The sequence below is a fragment of the Aptenodytes patagonicus genome, chromosome 3, assembly GCF_965638725.1.
Source record: "Aptenodytes patagonicus chromosome 3, bAptPat1.pri.cur, whole genome shotgun sequence".
In the NCBI taxonomy this organism is placed as follows: Eukaryota; Metazoa; Chordata; class Aves; order Sphenisciformes; family Spheniscidae; genus Aptenodytes; species Aptenodytes patagonicus.
Window position 1 is genome coordinate 53358470 of NC_134951.1, and position 22714 is coordinate 53381183.

At 41.1% G+C, this 22714-nt stretch overlaps 1 protein-coding gene and 1 pseudogene across 3 annotated transcripts in view; one reads left to right on the forward strand and one right to left on the reverse strand.

The window, feature by feature from the left end:
• The first annotated feature begins 4692 nt into the window (after positions 1-4692).
• Positions 4693-22714, forward strand: part of AFG1L (AFG1 like ATPase) — a 75179-nt gene continuing 57157 nt past the window's right edge. For all 3 annotated transcript variants that reach the window (XM_076333357.1, XM_076333358.1, XM_076333359.1), the window contains exons 1-2: positions 4693-4788; positions 12802-13025. In XM_076333357.1, the coding sequence (XP_076189472.1) occupies positions 4710-4788; positions 12802-13025 (303 nt within the window). In that variant the 5' untranslated portion in view covers positions 4693-4709. The remainder of the gene's footprint in view (positions 4789-12801; positions 13026-22714) is intronic.
• On the reverse strand, positions 17834-19626 carry LOC143158772 (uncharacterized; annotated as a pseudogene).

Genomic DNA, 22714 nt, shown 5'->3' on the forward strand with positions numbered 1-22714 from the left:
CCTTTCCTTCTGCTAATAGCTGCCAACTATTCACTTTATAATTATAAACAGAAATTAAGCTGACAGAGTTTTACAAAGTGGGAGTGAGAGGGAGCCTTACCTGAATTATACTAGTTACTAAACTGGTCTTGCAGCAAGGCAAGAAAAAACTCATTAATTCTACTGAGATTACATATGCACGCATCTGGATGAGCTTTTGTTTGTTACACAACCTATGCTACCACATCTGACTGCAAATGTGAAAATACGGCAGAGCACTGGTATTGTCTTAAGTATAATGTATCGTCTGCCTCCTGGCCAAGCCTGGTTTCATTATCTATTCCAAAGAAACAAAAAGAGTGCCTAATACTGTACATTTGGGAAGTTGGTGAGCCTATGATGAATCAAGAATATAATTTGTTCTCATGCTGGGTAAATGCCAAGAGTGAGGCTTAAGTTGAATGCTTTTCTCACGGCATACCGTCTTAGCACCACTGTTCTGTCTGCTTTTCCTAATGGAGATAACTGGTGGTGGCGAGACGTATGGAGGCAAGCTACAGGGAGTGAATGCTTTAGTGCCCATGTGTCAATAGCATTGGTAAGTAAGGAGGTTACAGTGATTTGGTGAGGTCTTCCATCTCTGTTTTTTTCATTGAGGTCAAACACAAATCCTCTGACCTGGGAGACAAAGGGGAAGATGCCCTGCTTCATGACTAGCCCCCCCCTACATCACGTGAAAGCATGCATGCCCCACTGGCTAATGAGGCAAAGAGAAGGAATGAAGGAGTCCTGTGAGCCTCCCTGTTTCCTTCCAACCCTGAGAAAACGCATGTGTTTATTTTGAATTGTGTTTCGAATGGTTTTTGCGATCCGTGAGACTGGAGTTACGCTATCTGTAGTTGTTTCTGCTTGCTAGAAAGGTTCTTCTCTCAGGATGAAGGTGAGAATAAATTCAGAAAAGAAAGTTTCAATTCTGATTCTGGCATGAACTTTGGGCCAAATTTCAAATCTGGAGGGAGAGGTCCGCTGTGTTTGTAGGTCCAAAGATTAGGTGCAAGAAATCAAGCGTTTAGAGTAACAACCAAGAGATTAGGTACTCATGGATTTGTTACTACACATTATTTATTCAACTGACACAAAGATTTTCTGGCATAACTTCAAGTGGCAATATGAATACCAGAGTCTCCTAGCATCAACCCCCAGAAGCAGGTGTTAATGGATGATTAATTCTTAAATTTGCTATAATAATACCTCTCAAGTAGTTTTTTGTTTGTTTCTTTGTTTTTAAAAGAAAAAGTCACATTTAACTAGAAAGGAAACCAAATCTCTCCATTATCCGGTTAGGATTCTCCAGCCTTCTGACAAGTGCCCAGGTTAACACGTTTTAGTCAACACAGATATATTTTGTCAAAACTTGTGGGGAATGCTGACTCAGGATATGGCAAAACCCACAAGGCATTGAACTAATTGTGCAATGCTTTATGTGGAAAAATGACTTCCTGATTCCTGCATTAGCTGCCAGTGCTTCGAAGCATGGTGTTTGAATGTCTGCATGGTATACTTATCATCCAGATAAAAATATTAAGCGTATAAATATAAGTTGTAATATTCACATCTTTTTTATCTATATATTTATATTCAGATTTAACTACTGAATGCAATTCCTCTTTTCCCTTTTTACACAATATTATCCCTTTCAACAGAGATGATTCTCATATACACTTCTAGATTCCTTAATGTTTAAAATGTCATCCACCACCTCACGGCATTCATTTCTACTGCGAAATCCTTGTTCTGCGAGAAGCTGAGTAGTGTCCATGTAACGGGAAAACTGTGCAACGAATTTCTAGCACATTGAACTGTTTGAGCTGACTGAAATGCAAGCTGTAAACAGATAGTGAAAATGGCTGTAAGTCCGTAAGTTTGGGAACATTTCTGCAGCTTTATTAATCTGAGGCTTTATAAACAACGTAGACTATTAATAGCGTATTTGATTGTCTCGAAATAAATGAGATTAATCTCAAGTTTACCCCAGAGTGTTGTGACGTAATCCCAGGAAAATGGCTTTTGATGGAAACTGTGTTGATGAAAACTAGCCACAAAATCCATTTTCATAGAGTAGGCTGAATGGTCAGTTCTAGATCAAAGGTATGTTTATGTTTGGGAGCCAAAGATGTTTCCCATGGTGGGAATATCTTGGAGCCTTGCGGGCAGGTAGACCCTGCCCTCCTTCTGCAGAAACTTAGAGAGGGTCTGGCAGAGACCCAAAGACCCTTGGACACATACATCCCCATAGGGTTCAGTACATGAGGATTTCTAAAAGGGGTGCAGTTTATACCATTAGAGGCCAGAGGGGGCCTCTGGAGGGGTTTTATTATACCCCTGATTTTTATTACTGTTAAAGACCACCTATACTTTTGGCTAGCTGGCAGACTGATAATGCAGCTGGGTTGAACAAGTGTCAGTTTAATTTCTACACAGTTGCAAAGTCACATTTTAGGAGGTGAGCAAAGGTACAGGTACGAGGAATGAAGTATACAAACGTACCACAGAATGGATCTGTATCTGTTACAGGGCATCAACCATGCTAACCTACAGAAGTATACTTGAAAGTCCTGTTCTTCTAGGTTAACACCAAAACGTGGTTTTGCCGAGTGCTTACAGCCAATGCAGATTCGGTTCCTGGGGCGTGCAGTACAGTGTATGGTGGCATTTCAGAGTTTGCCAGTGTATAGAAGGCTCATAGCATTGCAGAGGATTTATTCACTTAGGTAGACGATGTCAGAATAGACCCAAATGGGAAGTTTTTCTATGCTGCCTTGGATAACAAGGTTAAGAAAAAAACAGTGACAATTTAAATAAATCAGATGTTTTTGCTGAAGATTATGCTGTCATTTTCTCCAATTATTCTTGACATTTCACCCATTCGTATTGTGATCTGAGTTAATAATGGAAGAAAAAATGGCTCTTGTTGCCTTGTTTATTCTTTGTTCTCAAGGAGATAAGCTGTTTGTAAAGATAAGTTATTTGTTATTTAAATCACTTTTACTGAAGTTGTTCGTTTCCTTGTTTGAGTTTCTAAAAATATTGCAACAATTGTGATGCATCTTTGAGACGTCTATTCAATTCACTATGATTTGTACTGGAATTCATTCCTAAATGGGCACAGGTGTTGATAGCTGTAACATGCTAGAACGAGTCAAAACCAATAAATGCTCAATAAAGGAAAGATGAAAGAAAATGCACCGAAAACAGCTCTTTTAAGATATGATAAATTGGCACTTTAGTTCACTACTTAATTAGGTATATAGCACTGAAGATGTGTCAGGAGCAACTATGTATTTTAAAACAGCTAAACATGTTAGAACATAACTTTAATCACTTAATATTTTCAGGGTCAAAACCATTATTCTAAAAATTGGCAATACTATTTAGGATATAATCAACTTCTGTTTGCTAGAGGTTCTATAGTGCCCTGATGCAACATTTTGCTATACTCTTTATTAAAAAAAAAAAGTTGAATAATAGTCTGTGAAAATGACTTGTTCACTTTCTCATGTTGAACAGAAATTTAACTCTAGAATAAGATACAGGAATTGTGAAGTTGCAAACCCAAAAGTCAGTTAAAGCATTTCCTTTGTACTTTTACCATAAGCAGACGTTTTGTTATCTATTGCTTGTACGATGCACTTCCATAGGCAACATCTTCTGAAGCCCCATCCTGACCTTTGGGTGCATTTCTGATAGGAATGGAGGGCGAGCCAGCAAACAGGCGAGTATTATGGTCAGCGATTCCCGAGCGCCGGTGCCTTTCCGTTGGAGTGTTGGCTTTTTGCATTGTGCCTTTCTGTCAAAAGAGCTTTGTAGTCACAATGGAGGTGGTTGGATAGGAGAGTCAGGTACCTATCAAACGAGGCAGGCGCTCGGCGTTCTCCCGAGGAGCTCTCAGGAGCCCCAGGTGGGTGTCTGAACTGATACTGCCGAGGACAAGGCTTGCTGTCTGCTAAGCACACACCGGCCAAATGAGGCTGAGCCGGCCTCTCGGTTTTGCATTATCCTCGGGGAAATCTGCTTTTACTTTAACGTATCTTGCTGTTGCGGTTTAACTAGATGTTCATAGGCATAAAAGTGGTTGTACTGCTAATGTGCAGATAGGCTGTAACTCTGGCCAGGAATATTTGTCCTTAATATTTTACAGTCCACGCTTTTAAAGATAAATAAGCAACACCAGCTAGAAATCATCGAGAAATGGAAATTCAGTTGCCAAAACTCCTCAGTGACAGCCAAGCTGGCCTGAAAGCTGCTCCATCGGATTCAGCCACAGTGCAACGCGATACAAATTATAGGCGACAAGCAAGTTGTTTGGAAAATTTGAGTACGTGGACGCGGGCAGCAAGGCACTGTAAATAGCACCAGCGTGGCACTTCGTGGGTCTGTGAAGTGCGGTTTGTGCCGAGCGGCCGGAGCGGCTGCGCCCGGAGCGCGGCCCTGGGGCGGGTGCGGCCGGCTCTGCCTCCTCTGCTCGCCGCCCGGCTCCCCAGGGGCTGCCTCGCAGCCTGCGGCTCGGTTTGGGGGGCAAAGGGAGGGAGAGGAGCCGAGGAGCCCTGCTGGAACAACTCGCCCCGCACCGGCCGGTTCCTCCGAAGGATCGCGGCCGTTGCCCCGGGGAGCGGCGGGACTCCATTTCCCAGCGCGCCCCGCGCCCCCGCCGCAGAGGCCGGGCCGGGAAGATGGCGGCGCCCGCGTCGCCCTTGGTTACTGCGCGCTGCTTGCTGCGGGCTTCGGCGCGGACCACCGCCCTGAGGAGAGGTCAGTAGCGCCGCGGGAGGGGGCTTGCCGGCCCTGCGCCCTACCCTGCCCGCAGCAGGGCGAAGGGAGGGCGAGCGACAGGCTGCTGGGGCACCGCGCAGGGAGGACACTGTGGAGCGGCCGCGGGAGCCGGCGCGTCCCTCCCCGCCGCGCCGCTGGTCTCCCCTCCGGCGGAGGGGGGGCCGGGCCGAGGGGAAGGGGCTTGCCGGTGCCGGGCGGGCGGGGCAGGCGGCAGCCGCCGAAACGCGCACCGGCCCCGCCGTGCTGGCGTGCCCTGTCCGTGTCCTCACGTTCCCCCCGCCTGGGCAGGCCGGGGCGGCCTGTCTGCCGACCTAGCCCCGGAGGGACCCCGGGCGGCGCGGCTGGGGGCTGGCGCCGGGAGTCGGCCCCGGCCCCCTGGAGCGGCGGGGGAATCCGTGAACGGCCCCGCGACTTCCCGAGTTAACGATGCCGCTTTCCCCTAGTAAATAGGGCTTCAGTGCGCTGCGGCTGCGTCGGGAGCTGGGCGGGCGGCGAGTGCGGTAGTGCCTGCCAAAGCTTTCGCTGTGCTTTAGGCTGTCTCGGGGACTTTTTTCTCATAAGGATCCTCCGGTGTATAGAGCTGAGCTCTATCTGGCAGCCTGACTTAAAAAGTCAGTGTAATACTCGAATTTATGGGGAACTACGTTTTGTTAACTTGAGGCTTAGGTTAGAAGCAGACGTCTTTTATCTTTAGTGAGAGCTATTTGACCTCTACCAGTCTGACAAAAGTCCGTCAGGGAATTCAGTTGAGTTCAGGTGGGTGCCAGAGTCTGAAAGTCAGTCAGCAGGTCTGGGAGGGTTGATAAATGTTCACGTGCACACATTATATTGTGACTGTACAGTATTTATACATCCTAAGGAAAATAGACTGAAAAGAGATTTGCTGATTAAATAAGCATTATAGTTGTATAGGATTTTTTAAAATTGATATTGGTCCAACACTTTAAATTTTTATAGCTTGTTTGTTATTATCAACATATTACCATTTTTAAAAAGTTGTTAGAGCAAATCCAGTGGCTTTAGCCATAGTTCTTTAGCTTCCATGTTAAAAAGGAAGGTAGTCCCTTACATTTGTTGTTTGAGGACATCTGCAGAGGTGGGCAGCCATCATTGAATTGATTTATAATCTTGTTTTTATGATCACTGGTTTATAGTCCTTTATTTGTTTTTATGATCACTTTCCATACTCTTATACCTTTTCCTTAGTTAAAAGACTTCACAAGTAGTATTTGTGTAAAGTTGCAATTTCACTGATAAACTTTTCTGTCTTTTTCTACTTTCATCTGTAGGTCAGATTAAATGGGGTGTGCATGGAAATAGTACAAGTAATCTTATTTCAGAATAATGTCACAGGCATGTATGCAAAAAAGCAGAATTCTAGTTCCAACTCATATGTTTCTCTAGAAGTTTAAATACTGCTTCATATACTGAATGAATGGACTGCGAGGAGGCTAAATACGGGTTCAGTGATTCATTTAAGGTCATATCATGAGACAAAGGTGGGAGGACAGTCCTTGTTCTTGTATCTTAGCTGCAACCTGCCTCATCTGATTTGAACTGCTCATTTCAGCAGGTGTATTTTTTTTTTCATTTGTCAGTACATGATATTGGCCTAACATTTTCAATTTGTGCAGATAAGTTAGCCTCTTTCCCCTCTCCCCCCTCCTCCCGGTATGGTTGGTCAGACTTTGCTTTTCTAAGCATTCTATTAAGCATTGGAAAGTAAATAATTTTTTCAGATGGCCTCCTCTCCCATTCTTCTCATTAAGCATTGTAAAATATTTTGAAAGGAGCAATTGTTTGGTGTTATTATAGGACTATAAATGTATTTTCTGCTTTATAACCACCACATGATCTCTTTCCTGAGAAGCTTACATGCAGAGTCTTTGTTCTTCTGCAGGTTTATGCATGTGCTTAACTTCAATGCATGTGCTTAACTCATCCAAATCCTTGTACACCGTGGGGCAGTTTACCTGTTTGAGACTGATTCTGCAAAACTTGCACGTGTATTTAATAAAAGATGAGACAAGAACATTATTGTTCTCTACAGGTACTAGCATGCAAAAAAATTCTGATCTTTTGCTGCCTTCAGTCCCATTCTTCTGCAGGAAAATAACCTTTGGAGCTACAAGACTGTACCATTGTCCTTCCCCATCACTGTGGTATCATCTAAGAAGGAAAGATTTTGCAGCAGTTCTGTTATCAGCTTAATTATGAGTTTAGTGAGGTCTCTGATACCACCATCTGCCTGTTGATAAAAGTGCCCTCTAACTTCAAAGTCCTCTTTTTCTGTCATGGCAGCTTTACATTAAGGGTTTGGGGGTTTGAAGCAGTTTGGCTTCATTGTGACCCAAATCCCATATTCTGAACTTCAGCTTGGCTTGTTGAAAACAGGACAGTTTTTAAAAGTTGCTTTCTATTACCTTTTTTTTTTTCTTCTACTCCCACACAAATTCCAGTGTTTGTGAAAAGTTCTCAAGGCAGAATTCTGTCTGCAGAGCAGTAATGAAACAGATGTGATTCCTGTACGGTGCCTTAACACTGGTTTAGCAGAAGCTGTTCCAGCTTCTTGATTGTGACTGTCAGCAAAGATGGCAGTTGGGTGATTTTGAGGTCATTAACTTTGGTGCAGTTGTAACCTCCATGAGTTTGGTTTAGATGCAGTTCTCGAATGACTATTAGTTGGAAATATTTTTTATCTTTAAGACAAACAGTAATTAACCATTACAGCAAAGTGTCATTGGAAATGGTTAATTCTCCATCTCTTATGTCTTCAGAATATATTTTCTTCAAAATATGCTGTAATCAGACACAATTCTTGAGTGTAGTTCAGGGATAATTAGATAAATTTAACTTCCCTTATACTTAGGTCAATGCTGTCTTCCAGCCTTAATCTCCATGAATGAAAACTATTTCTGATCATTCCCATGACGGAGTGGTTTGAAGCATACATACAGCACAAGGATTAAAGGTGATTTTTTTTTTCATCATCAGTCTCCTGAAGTGCTTGTTTCGACTTTGTTTACAGAATTAGTAATACACATTTTCACGTGTACTGTGAGTGACCCTCTAGTGAGGTGAATATTGTAATCTGAAGCATGACTTACCTTGTGCAATAAAAGCACTTCAGTTCCGTTTGTTTGGTCTTTGTTTCTTTAGCTGGATATTATCTATCTGTCATGGTTTTTCTTTTTTCTTTATATTTCATCCCATAAAAGGTCTAAAATTCTAATCGTGTTTAAAAGACATTTAGTTTGATGGCAGTAAGAGATCTTGCAGACCAAATTTGAATTCATTTGTGGAAGTACGATACTTTTTCTCTCCCAGAAGTGAATAATCATCTTAAATTCACATGAAATCTTTTCGTGTTACTTGAAAACTCACAGATTAATAAATTCAAAATTGTCAGTTTCTGCAGTCATGAAAAGATAGCAAAGATGAAATTCATGTCAGGGAAGCCCAGGTTCTTTTCTTAGGCCCTGAAATAGGGGGGAGACAAGGACCTGCTAGGATTTTTGTCATGGGAATTCTCTTTTGACAGATTTTAGACATCACAGTTCAAAATCTTCCAATGAAATCCAACTACTAGGAAAAAAATAAGGATTAACAGGGTCAGTGGTGTTTACCTTGGTTACGCTTCTGTGCTCTCAGCCTCCTGGCTGCTGTCAAGATCAGTTTTTGATATGCCACAACCTAGCTTCCATTTCAGATTGTCTTCTTACATAAATAACTGCAGTGCCTGCCTCAGCTGTGACTGTCGCTTTCATAAGCAGTGTCATTGAAACTTGCGTGCCTTTTTCCTGTGTCATCTCAGACATCAGTTCTAAGTGGCAGTAGGAAGACTCCACAACATACTGATTAGTTTTTCAATTTGCTGCTCTTTTCCAGAGCAGAAGGTCCCTGGAGTTAAGAACACTTTTTCTTTTTGCATTTTTATGTAGGCACTTGTTTTTGCAGTGGTAAATTAATGCCAGTTTACGGAAGGTGTCTTAAGTTCCTCACTTTAAAGGAAACTTTTATAATTTCAGGTTGGCATTTTCATTAGGCATTTATACATTAATAAGTATTTTTGGCTTTGGTGAGTTTTTCCCCTTGGATTTCTCCAAGGCAGGACTTTTTTGTGTGTATCACAGTAGGTCTTCACTGCAACTTGGTCTGTGGTCCTTGGATAGGCAAGCAGAAAGGCAAATGCAAGCAGCTAATTTTATGGCTTGAAATAAAATGAGATTACACTTAAATATGTATGTTTTAGGAACAGGAATTTAATAAAAAGTTGCAACCTGCTGGCAACTCTTAAAGAAGCAGTGAATGTCAGGCTAAATATGGTAATATCCAACACTGTCCAGCACCCTGGAGGTGGGAAAGATAGGTTATGGATAAATGCATGTCTGTAGTTTCACACTGTTTTATGTAAAACTAGGTGAATAATGAATTGATGCTGCGCTTTTCTATAGTTGTATCTAGAACACTACATAGAGATAGAAGATGCCTTTTCTGCGTGTGATGCTTAAAGATTTCGGAAGGGAGCTAATAAAAATCGAGTAACAGTTTATGTAATACAGAGATTAGATAATGAAACAGGAAGAGATAAATGAAAACCCATCTTTTGCAATATGGAGGAGAAGGCTGTAGGACTATGATTAATGCACTGAATCATAGGTGATTCCTATTCTAACAGTAGTTTCCTTGATGTAAAATTATAGAAGGTAGTTGCCTGGTATTCCTCTGCTATGTATTAAAATTTCTAAAGTTTTCTTTATCAGTTCAGGAATAGAAGCGTAGCTGTGTGAATGATTTTGCAATCTATCCCACAAAATGCAGGTTAGAATGGAAGACCCACATTTTCTTCTGTCTCTTAGGATAGTTTACCAGTTGAATAGCTGTCTTCTGTTGACTTACCTCTAAAACCCCTACATGCTTTTTAAGAGCATATGCCTTTATTTTGCAGCTACAGGTTTGAGTTTATCACTTACCAGTTACTGTGTGTCTCCTGGTAGTGTATTATAGTGTACCCCATCATATTTAAATCCCAGTGTTCAATATTATTTTAGGAGAACAGCGACTAGTTTGTCCCATGACACCCTCTGTCATCACTTGCACATACTCTCCATTTCTGCCATCTGTTAATGATGAAGTATTTTCTACCAGTCCCGGGATGGTTAGCTGTAAGTACATGTAATCTGAGACAAAAACCCATGCTTCTGAGCAGTCTTACTGGTGTGCTTTGTCCATGGCCAGGAAGGTCATGAGCCCAAACCCTTTCTTATCCCTAAATCAGCTTTTATTTTTTTTCTCCAATCTTATGGTAAGCAGTAGGAACTGGTGGCTCTGCAGGTATAATGGGGCACGGGCTGTCCCTCACATTGGAGCTCTTGGAGCCATCAAGCTCTACGTGTTGTGAAGGCACAGATAGTTTAGAGGTACAGATCACAGGACTGAGGTTGACTTTATGCGGGAGTGGAATGTTGAAAACAAGATGAAAAAACTTTGAGAGATCATCTGTGCCTTTTCCCCTTCCCTTTGGAGTCGGGTCAGGTGTTGCTGAGCTGTTCCTAACAGATTTTGTCAAACTTATTTTTAAAATTCACTCCCCATCAATGAAAGTTTTACAACTTCTAGACTATTAATTGATTTTGCTGCCTTAGTTACAGTTATTAGGTAACTGTATAAATACAGTTTATTTCCTTTTCTCAGTACCCTGTGTGTATCTGGAGATAGCTGTGTGCTTTTCTTTAGTCTTCCCTAAAGGTTTTACTCAAATTTTTGCAATAACAGACTTTGAACTCAACTCTGTGTGATCTCTTTAGCTAGGCATGAGCTAATTACTTTTAATTCATAGCAGTAACTCAGTTCCTTCAGGGCAGGAGAATTTGCTGTAATTATTGGCTGCAGATGTAAAGAGGGACTGTCTTGCTTTGGAGAAACTAAGGTGTTATTTGCAATAAATAAGATCTAACTATTCAGTTTTATCCTTCTCTTTTATAACTGTATTCATTTCATGTTTCTTATAACAATTTAAAACTCTTCTTGTGCCTCTTACTTCTCTGTGGGTTGTGACCCATGGTTTAACAAATAGTCCTTTAAATCATCTTCTACTCTCCCATTTAGTTCATACCTCTCATGAAATGTGATGTGAAAATTGAAAAGTGTGTTCGAGGGCAGGCTATACCAGTATTGAATAGAACAGGTTTTTTTCATGTGTGCTTATATTGCCCCTCATATACATACATCAGAGTACTTGCGTTTTTTAATTTTATTTTATTTTTTCTTCTAATAGTGTTATGATAGTGTCTCACTGCCGGTTTGTGATCCAGTGTAGCCCTTGGATCCTTTTCTGCAGAGCTGCTCTTTAGCTGGTCATTCCCCGTTTCTCCTAAGCACCGTACTTTGTCCCTGTTGAATTGCATCCTATTTGTATTAGATTCTTTGTCCAGTTTGTCAGGATTGCCTTGCCTTCCAGGGTGTTTGCAGTCCCCTCCTGACTTGCTGTTATATGTGTTCCCAGTCCATGTACTTTATTTTGCCATGCACAGGTCATGAATGGAAATTCTGGATTGCACCAAGCTGAGATTCTGAGCCCTCTCTGAAGCTCTACTGCAAATATGCACCTAGTTTAACTGTAGTAATTATTCATTACATGTAGTTTTTCTAGCTGTTTTTGTACCTACTCAAAAGTAATTTTGTTTGCAACTTACTTTCCTCCTTTATATATGAGAATGCTATGTGACCCAATGACAAAAGTGTTACTGCAATTAAGATGTTTTTCCTCTACCCACTAAGCATGTTGCCTGATCAGGGAGGAAAACTTGTTGATCTCATGCTGTTCTTGAGGAGCTGGTGTTGCCTTTTATTTGTTATGTTATCTTATTAAGTGCTTTATTAAAAAAAAAAAAAAATCTGCTTGTACTTGTTCCAGTATTTTTGAATGTCTTGAAGTTGTTTTGACTGACCTTTGAATTTCTGCATTTGCCTTTCTCTCCTTTTTAAAGACCAAAATTGTTTCATTTTCCTACGATTTTGGAACCTCACCTGCCTTCAGTGAGGCCTCAAAGAAAGCTGTTAGAGGCCATTGTGTTGCTTAGGAAACTTACCTAAAGCATTTAGGGATGAATTTCCTTAGATCTCACAACATTCAAAATATCTAACTATGTAGTCTATGATATGCGTTTTTCCTACTCAAATCTATTTCTTTTATCATTGCTACAAATTGTGTTACTTATGATTATACTTAACTTTTTAAATGGCAGTGGAAGCAAAGAAGGTATTGAACACCTTTTCAGTGTATTCTATTGTTAAGTTTCTGATCTTACTGGTTTAGCAAGCCTTCTTTTTAATCCTATACATTCTTTCCTTTTCTAGTTGTATCTCATTTTATGTCTAGCAATTCTGACTTTTTTTTTTTTTTTTTTTTAAAACAGAATTCCTGCTTGGGCACGGCCCTGTCTCTTCTAGGCAGAAGATAATGCCAGCAGAGCAGGCTTGTGGCATTGCAGGGCTTCACAGCTATTGCCTTGCTTAGTTTGGTCTTTGGCTCTTTCAACTTGCTTACAGAACTCCTGTTTTGGTCTCCTGTTTGTGGGCTTTTAAATTCTTTCTGTCTAGTTTAGCCCACCTCTCTCTAAAGGATTAATCTATTCAGAGAAATGCGCTTTGGAATTTTTAAATGGTTTTGCCCCAATTTACGGGAAAAAAAAAAAGTCAAAACTTCCCTTGCAACAGCTCATCCAAATCTTACCACTTCCCAGCTGGGCTTTTTAGTGTCTGTGCTTGTTAATAATAAAAATAAATGTTAAAACATACTACTAGAGGTGTTTACTACTAAAGTTAGAACTTGATTTCATGAAAAACGAAGGGGTAGCATACTCTAGTGGTGGTATAGGTAAGTAATGTATATATGTCTTTGTGTAAACTGTTAAGAATGTGCGTTGTTCATGAATATAAGAGGATGCTTTTCAAAACTTCTCTATTAATAGTCTACTTTTCATTTTACAGCATACACAGCTCAGGCAGATGAGAAGACAGTCCCCGGTACTCCTACAGGTGCTAATGCCAGAGCCTTATTGGTTTGCAGTGGACCTTTAGAACATTATGACTTTCTGATTAAGCAAGAAGAGCTGAGGAATGATGAGCAACAAAGGAGAGTTGTGCAGCACCTGCAGAAGTTGCACGAGAGCCTTAAAGGCTACAGCATCAGTTCAAAAAATCTTTTCTCAAAGGTGAGGTTTATAATGATAAAAATATTTTTTTGCATTTACATTTGCTCATAAGAATGTGCTTAAAATACATAAATTTCTGTCATTAACACGAGTCTTATTTTTGCAGCTGGATCTTTACAGAGGGATCATTGTTTGTGTTTGGATCTCTGTTCTTTCTTTTTTTGGTTTGTAAAATTCCAGTGGTACTCTAGAAGTAACCAAATTAAATATTATTGAAATAATTCTATAAGAAAATCTGATATGATTTTGGTTATATCCACCATCTGCCTTTCCAAGAATGTCATTTGGCTATAGGAGAGAGGGGCCTAGACCAGGTTTTAATTCTCAAGCACTGGTATAACACGTGTGTTTGGGTTACACATACTAAACACTGATGTTTTGTGTTCTAACAGATCTTCCGTGAATATAAGTGAAATTAGCCAGCAGAGTCTAAATAATTTAGCTTTGCAAGACATTATAATATAGATCAGACATGACTTTTTAAAAAAAAATGTCCATTCCTTCCAGTGTTGTTAGTCTCCAGGTGAAGTAAGGAAAGAAGGAAGAGGTGTGATTTATACCCCAGTTGTGTTTTTTGGGACGTTACACCTCCTTTTCTGTATTAACAGAAATTCAGACATAGCCCTGTTGCACAGTGCCTTAGCAACCATAGTGCCTTAGCATTAGTAATGCTAATAGCCTGCTGTTGCAGCTCTGCATCAACAGCTTCAGGGAAAAGTTACAGTGTTTTGCAGAGCCTCTGTGGCAGTATTTTTCATGTCTTGTTCTCATGCTGTTATTCTCAGATTGTTGCTCTTGTGGCCTTGCACCTGCAAATCTTGATAGCGTTGTTATGGCAGGTTCTCATGGGAAGCAACTAGAACTGGTGTGAGAATCCCCCCTCAGCTTTCCTTACCTCTTGTTGTGTAGATTTGAGTTTATATCCCAGAAAACCAAACACAGTGCCCACCAAAGTAGATAAGACATTTAATTACTTAGTAAATATTAGGCAGTCATAGATGTGCACAGAAGCTGAACGACCAGTGAATATGCTTCATTTGTGCCTGATTATCATACTCCAGTCAGCACAAATAGTCATAAACATGGTGAGGGGAAACAATAAGAATAGGGCTTTTGACTGAGTCTGATGATAAAAGTATAGTGCTGGCGGAAAAAAGCATGGCAAAATATTCATTGCCATCATTATCTTCACTTTCCCTGCCTGCACTGGAGAGACACCTCCCTACCCCTAAGAGGAGGATGTCTGGAAGCTGTCAGTACCCTTCCCAGCCAGCCACTGAGTGTTCTCCTTTTTCTTTTTCTCTTGTACCACTTTTGTTTTTATTTTTCATCAGGAGTAACTTTCACATTTACAGTCAAGGTATGCCGTCAGCTGCAGACCTTGCTAATAAATCCCCATGTCAGCCTTTCTCAGCATCCTTTATGCAACACTCCTCATCTCATGGGCATAAATCTAAATATTTAACTCTATAGAACTTGTTACCTAACCACATACTTCCCATTACAACCCCAAATTCTCGTATTACCTGGCACAAATACTGTATTTTCTTTGCATGGCAAGCCTAAATGATGTAGCATGAGATCAAGGGAGTCAAAGCCTACAGGGCTCAAGTGCCTCTAAATGACATGCTGTCCTCTGCCCTTCAGGCACCAAATGACAAATTACCGCTCTAAGGCTCTTGCGATGTATATTAGCTTCAAGGCATGAAAAAAGCAGAGAAGAAAATGTTGGTGTGAGGACAAGTTTTATACCTGTAACTGGCCTGTGTTATACCTGTAAATGTGCCTGTTTCAAATACCCTATTATAGCAGGGTACAGAGCACTGGGGACACATGCTTGCCTATCAGACTGCCTCCAGCATCCCTTGAATGCTTTAAACTCATATAGGTATCAGGTATTTCCTAATCATATGCTTGACTGGAAATGCCATGAATGTCTTCCTGTCTCCTGAGGAAAGGAAGCAGACTAAACGCATAGGAAGGAGCTCTTTTTTTATTGAGGTACAGTTAGAAGAAACCTGAATGGGAAATAATTCCATGGAGCAGAAGTCAGGCACTCTGGAAGGAAAAACACAAGAGTTGTGAAGTACAGGAAGCAAAGTGCTAAGGCAAGACTGCGCCTAGAGGACAATGAGTGTGGCAAGACTGTGCCTAGAGGGAAGCAGTTGACCCGATCATCCTTTATGCATCCCTTCCAACTTGAGATATTCTGTGACCCAGCTTTAAACAGGGGGTTTGGCTGCATGATCCCCTGAAGTCCCTGCCAACCTAAATCATTCAATGATTCTAACTGATGTGGGAATTGGAGCCAAACAATGGTTTGGGGTATATTTTTGCCTGCTCTGGCTGGTGGGTCAGCTCGTCACATTACTTACCTTTTTACTTTTGGGATTTCTTTAATTAAAATTATTAAAAACATAAAAACAGTGTAAAAATTACAGATATGGTCTCAAAACTGTATGTGTATGGCATTTTAAAACACTTTTATACTGTATGTGGATGTGTGCCTGTGGACCCATGTTGTCTTGATGCCTTTGTAGGCTAACTCTTGAGTCTAAACCAGCCTCCTGATTCAATTTGAGCAAGTACCAAATAAAAAAATAGAAATTTCCTCTTTGAAAAATGGTTATTGATTATCTTTGTTATCCAAAGCAATATGGCAGTGTGCCTGAACGGGAACTGTTTTTGCATAAGTGTAAGGAGATCAAGTTGGATCCAGCTTGCCAAAGTACTACTTACACAGTAAGTGTAATTTAGCAGGCCAGAGTTTTGTATCCTGAGGATGCTCGATGTGAATTTTTTTTTTTTTTAATCTGTCTGGGCTTCTTTTTAAGCTTAGTGTTGGACTCGTAATCTTTTAAATTGCCTATCTCAAAATTGTCTTTAGACGCTGTACCTGGACTGTAAAAGAGGAAGTATCTCAAAAGGAAGCCAGTTATCTGGCTTAATCCTATGTTGTCTTTTGGACATACTGCTAGACTTTCATTCATTTTTATTCTTTAGAAAAAATGTTATGATAAAGGCGTTGTTCTTACTGTCAAACCTGAGGATCAGTAGGCTTAGAGCATTTTGATCTTTTCTGGTAAACTGTTTTGGACATTTGGACACTGTTCTAAAAGTGCTGCCTTTGAGAGTAGTTTTGAGAGCTGACTTGTGTTAACTGGAGTGCCCCGAATCATTATCGTTGTTAGAGCAGGTGTCTTGTAATGGCTTTGTAGATCAAGCATTATGTGGGTTTGTTAGTTACTGTTTCTTTGATTGGGAAGCATGAATAGGGAAGAAAGTCTCTATTGCAGAGAACAAATACTAATCTTATTCTATTTAGGAAATTGTGATGCTACTTTGTCCCTGTATGACAGCGCTAATCGCAGTAAAGCAGCCTGACTGACACTTTCTTAAAAGCAAAAGTCAAATGCCATTTTTTAGGTTGAGAATGTGGTTTTCGCTAGTTCCTTTAAAGCACTCCTCTCTTTCATTTAACATTGCTTCAATTCCATGCTTTAATTTTAAACCAGCTTTTAAAAATTGTTGCATGGTTCGCTGATACCTGGGAACTAATGCCACAGTCGGTGAGATGCAGCTGTAGAACTACTTGCTATTGGGATAAGTGTTGCAGTTTGAGATTTTTCTTCTAGAGCTTGATATCTCTGTGGAAATCTTAAGACTGATAATGAGGTTGAGTACTATGGTGCCGTGCCATACATCAAAACCCCAAAAAGGAGGAGAGCAGAGAGTTTTGTGTAAATCTGTTAAAGCTTGCTAGCTTATGTAATTAAATCAAATCATGATTCATGATGGGGAAGAAGTAGTCGCAACATCTTTGTTTCTCTTCTGCTATCTTTTGAGGAAGTGATTCGCCAGTTCAATGTCGCAGAAAGAGTGATGCACTTCGCTCGTAAGAGAGAAGCAGCGATGTGTTTATTGATACAAAACAGTGATTTAACAAAGTTTGATAGTAAATGCAACAGTGGTTTAACAAGATTCGATGGCAAGGTACACTTGATTATTTACTGCATGGAGGATGGGTCAGACAAAATTGTTAGGGAGACCCTCCCGTTGAGTCACGAGGTTCAGAGAGGACCCTCTTGCATTCTAAACTCCTTCCCTTAGAGGAGTCTAGGTGCAGCTGGATCCAAACTTAGTCCCGGACTTGGTCAATGGTTTATGTCTAAAGGATTATATATGCGCAATCAGTCCTTTATATCACTTAGCTAAGGTTACAAAGTTTCAGCGTGCTTATTCCTAATTCACTTACCGAGTATCTGATGTCATAAGGAATCTCTCAACCTCGAGGAGTAACCTTGAGAGGTGTCCCTACTCAAGGGAAGATGCTGGCATGCAGCCCGCTGCCGTGCAGGAGAGCTCAAAGGGCTCTTGGGCTGCTCTCTATTTATGGGGGTAAGATGATTGACTTGTAGTCATATTTACATACTGACTGCAGATGTTAGTTTCTTCCAAATTTGGCTTGAGTTGGACATTGACCAGCATTGTGGTTAGGTGGATGCATTGCCATAAATTAGCCCTTGGCTATTGTGTTGTTATCTGTCTCCCCTGAATCCACTTTGAGCCGGATGTATCCATCGCGACCAGATGCATCCATCACGACCACCACTGGTGGTTATCGCTTGAGCAGGGTTACGGGAAAAGGTCAGGTCGGGAGCCGGGGGGAGCACACCGTCAGACTCCACCCTGTGACTATAGTCAATTCATCTTATTCTCACAGAGTGGTGGTACCTTGCCTCTGTGCCAGTAGTATATTGATAATTTATATGCTTACAGATCCACGGCAAGTAGATAGTGAAGCATTGCTATTTGCTATGTATTAGTTTGTATGTTTTGGGTGGTTGGAGTTGGGTTATTTGTTTTATCATGTACCAAACCTTTATATACGATATGATTATAAGCAATTGACACATTAATGTTAGAGTTAATAAAATCACAACTGGGTGAAGCATGACATTAAAAACTCCCGTTGCTGTCGGTGACCATCCAAGAAGAGTTTCCCACCAATGGTGTTCTCCGTCCTTCTTGGCTCTTTCCAAGACATGGTGTATGTCTTCTGTATCACGATGAACGGTGATTAGAATTTTGTGTCCATTGTTTCAGATGCGTTCTAACAGTTGGTGCAGGTCATCATGTTGTAGTAGTTTCTTCACCAGTGCAAGATTCATTCTGATGGGGTAGGCAATAAATCTTGACTCAATGTGTAATTAGATTATAATAATTGATAAGACGTAACAGGAGCTGAATAATTAAAGTTGTATCCCATAATTATAGTAAAGTTACAAACACAAATATTTGAGTGGTTGCTTGTATCTACAGTAATGTTATCTACGAATATAAAATCACAAAGGGTTCTCATACAAACGCATCCTTTTCCAATATACACAAGTAGAGTTTCAGGGGTTTCATCAGGATGTATTTCAAAATGACAAACATTTTGTTCAGTGTCAAGACAATATCTTGGGCTTTGACGGTACTACTCTCACAAATAAATCCTTGTTGTCCCCATACAATGCATGCATTAACATCAACAGTTTGCCATTTGTTTCTGTTTTGTTGGGCCCACACTCTGTGTTCTAATGGGTAGAGTATAGTTCCATTGCGATTTAATCCTAATGCAATGATTGGGTGTACGGTATATACCAAAGCATTGCATATGGTTAAGACAAAAGCTGTGGCCTTATTGTTGATGGGGCCATAAGTAAAATTGACTAAATACCACCAGGATTGGAATTCTTTTCAAATTTAGTTGCATTATCCCAAATTACCTTTCAAATTTCAGTGGTTAAGGTGCCCTCTTCACCTTCTCTTACAATTGCTGTTACCGTAGATTGCATCCACAGTTGAGCTTGGATACAACTAAGAGGTAGAGGAACATTATTTTGGGCTACACCAAATTATCCACAATCAATTGGTGGTCCCTTTCATTAATTCTTTCCCACTGAGGCACTATATCAGATAAGAGCCATTGGTTAGTTCCCAGTGCTAACAGAGAAGACCGCAATGGGTGTTCTAATTTGTTTAAATCACTTGTTGCTGTGCTCAGTTTATTTATGAGTACTTTGGCATCTATACTATTTAAGACTCCCAAGCCTGTCCCTGTGATACCGGTCACATCTCTCCTTGTTTGTCTTGGAGACGTGAGGGTTCGCCCATGTAACCATGCTAACCATCCTGCATAGGATGTACTTAGGAATGGTGAACAGGTTGGTTTGATTGTAGAGATACTAATTTGCATCAATAGTTCTACTTGTTTAAGAGACCATGATGGATTAAATAACACTCGTTGTTGGCCCGTATTTTTGATCGCATACAGTCCAATTTCAGTAATTTGTGGGAACAGAGTTTTCTTATCCCTTACAGTCGGGGCGGATGTTGTTGTACTAGGCTCAGTAATGTCTATTTTAAATTTAAATTGTAGTCCCACGCTATGGTGAGCCCAGAGGCAGACTACAAAAACAGGTTGTACTAAGGTAAAATTGTACCGACAGTCCAGTCTTTCAAAGGCACAAAATTTCATATCTTTTGCTATTGGGTTTGATGTAATGTTGTACACAGAAATCTGAGATGCCTTCTCATGGGTAGACCCATCGATCATCTGGCATCCTATTTTAATTTCTTTCCCTATCGTTCCCCGAAGTCAGGGAGCTTTATTATCAGCTTCATCTTTATCCCAGCTCCATTTGTTTTCTAAGTATATTTCAGTTCCGTGCACGACCACAGTGGAAAGACTTAAATCTCCCTTACTAGAGTGCATTCCCATACTCCCATGTACTTAACATGAGCTTGAGACCAAGGCCACTCTAGGGTTCTTTGACCACAGGTTAAGAGGAGCAGCATTGTTAGGGTTTGAGGGAGTAACATGAACACAGCATTTCTGTTTGCCATCCTGTGGGGTGATGTAGGAGGAAATAGAGACTTGTTTTGGTGGGGAGAGTCTGAATAGGTTACCCCATTAATAAGAAGGAAAAATCCATCGTGCACTAATTCTGTGTTTTGCACCACTGCTATTGGTAGCTTTCCAGGCAAGTGGGCCATGAGGTTTAGTTAAAGTCATAGGCACAGTACCAACGGACGGTAAATTGACCATCACAGGCTGTCCTGGCTGTAATGTCACTGGATATTCTCTTTTCCTAATAAGTGGAGTGCTAAGCTCAGTTTTTATAAAGAATGCTCGGCTTACAGGGCTTCCAGTAGGGCCCATTCCAGTATTTCGCTCATTGGCTTTCTGACACAGTCGCCATAAGCAAGCCGGAGACTACTTCCATTCCTGTGAGGATGTATCGATATCCTGCCGAGGATTTGAATGATCCAATATAATCAATCTGCCATGTAGACCATAAAGTTTTCCCTTCATTGATATGTAGTGGTGGTGCTTTAGCAGGATGATCTGCCTGTAATTTCAATCTACACTGGGGGCATTCTGTAAGAATAGTTTCACAAGTTCTTCTGTTTATAGGCCAGCCTTTACTCCATGCAGCAAAGTGCTTCTTTACCTGTGTGGCCTAGGTTTTGATGTAACCATTCTCCCAGTCAATACCACTCAAGATTTAAGGTGATTTTCCTAATTTTAGTTAGCTCATCTACCTTTTGATTCCACTTTGTGGCTGGCTGATTATCCTTAGCGTGAGCTTTTACCCATCCCATCTTGAAAGGTGTTTACCTGGCTATATCCAGTAATAATTGCCAATCTTTGTTTCTCCAAACTGGGGATCTGTTTACTTCCCAATTCAAGGTTTCCCATTGACAGAGCCACTGTGTGGCACTGGCCCACACAGCGTAAGAGTCTACATACATGATTTTTGCTCCATTATGTGCTGCCAAAACAATTGCTCTTATTTACCCTACTTGTGCACTGCCTTCACCTTCTTCTATTACTTGTTTGCCAATGGTAATATCTAATGCAACGGCCTTATATTGCCATTTACCGTTTACCTTTTTTGCTGAAGCATCCGTAAACCAAATGTTTTCTGTTGGTGCACCCTCAGTGAGGGGCGGTGCATTCAGAATGGGTGAAGGTTTAAAAGGTTGTTGTAATGCTAAAGGGTCTGTGTTTATGGGCATTGGCAATTTGGAAACCTCAGTGTGTCCTTCAGTTAATTGTATATTTTCTGCAACTCCTGTTAGGTAGGTGTACCATTTTCTGATAGTGGGGTTTTGTGCAACTCCTTCTGGGGGAGCAGTCCCATTTAGGATTGCTTCTAGTAAATTAAATGGTCCTCTAGTTTGCACAGGTTGTCCCTGATGTATTTTCTCAACTTGTTTAACTGCTTGGACTAAAGATAAAAATCCCTTTTCCCATTCAGAGTGTCATTGTTCTGTTTCTTTAAATGTGGTTGAGCTAAACAATAAAGGTCTTTTTGGCCCATCGGGGCTGGTTTGTAACAGGTTACAGTAAGTAGCTTGTTCGTCGGAGCCCTCTTCAGCTATAATAGGGTTGTGGGGGTGTACTGGTCCCAGTGACTGATATGTCTTTAATTCTTCAGTTAGAGTTTTGACCACCTCTTTCATTCTAATTTCCACTCCCAGGGTTTGCCTTTTCCTCAGAGTGAGTATAATGGACAGGAATTGATAGAAAATCCGGGTACATGCTTCCTCCAATATCCCAAAGTTCCCATTAGTTGTTGTAACTCCTTCCTTGATTGGGGCATTTGCAGCTCTTTGATTTTTCTTAAGGTATCTGGAGGAATCACTGCACTGCCTGCTATCCACCAAGTACCTAAAAAATTTTACTTCTCTACTTGGTCCCTGACATTCTGGGTGGAATCTCAATTTCTGCTTTATCTAGTGCTTGCCATACTGCTGCTGCCGCTTCCCCCACCTTCTCAGGGGAAGTTCCTCCAACCAGAGTATCATCTATGTATTGGTACAGTTTCACTTCTTGGGGGAGTGAGACCGTTTCAGCAAGTGCGGCATGAGCAATTGTGGGTGAATGTTTATACCCCTGTGGGGGGGAGTCTGTTAAAGGTATTGTATTCCCTCCCAAGGAATACTCCTCCTCCTTCAAGGGAACCATAAAGAACATACCTTTTACATCTAGCGCTGCCATCCATAGGTGTGCAGCTGCTTGCAGAGTAGCTGTTAAGTTTGCAATGTTTGGTACAGCAGCTGTTAGCGGGGCTGTATTGACATTCGGGCACCAGTAATCGACTGTTAAACACCACCTCCCGTCTGGTTTCCGAACTGGCCAGACAGGTGAGTTATATGGGGAGTGGGTTCTGGAGAGAATTTGTCGTTTCCCCAAATCAGCTATGACTTCAGAAATGCCATTTCGTGCCGCAGCAGCAATCGGATATTGCGGTAGGTTAGTAATTTTTGGCTTGGAGAGGGCAGGGGCTGCGTGAAGTGCGCGCACTGTGACCTCCTGATTTCTACTGGGGTTGGGATCGGTGTTTGAGCCGAAGGACCGCATGCTGCCATTCGGCAGGTGCCAGGTTCGTCTGTTTGAAATATTTTCGTGATGATCTTTAATTGCAAAGTGAGTAGTCGACATGTGCTTCTCGCCCAGGAGCCATTAAATTGGTCTTGGCAGTTTGGCACTCAACACCCGCTCCGTTCACACCAGTAATCTTAACTCTTTGCCGTCTGGATCGCATGCCCAGCTTCTCGGCACCTTGTTGTGTTAGTACTGAAATTTATGCTCCCATATCTGTTAAAAACTTCACCAATTGTCCTTGAGGGCCAAC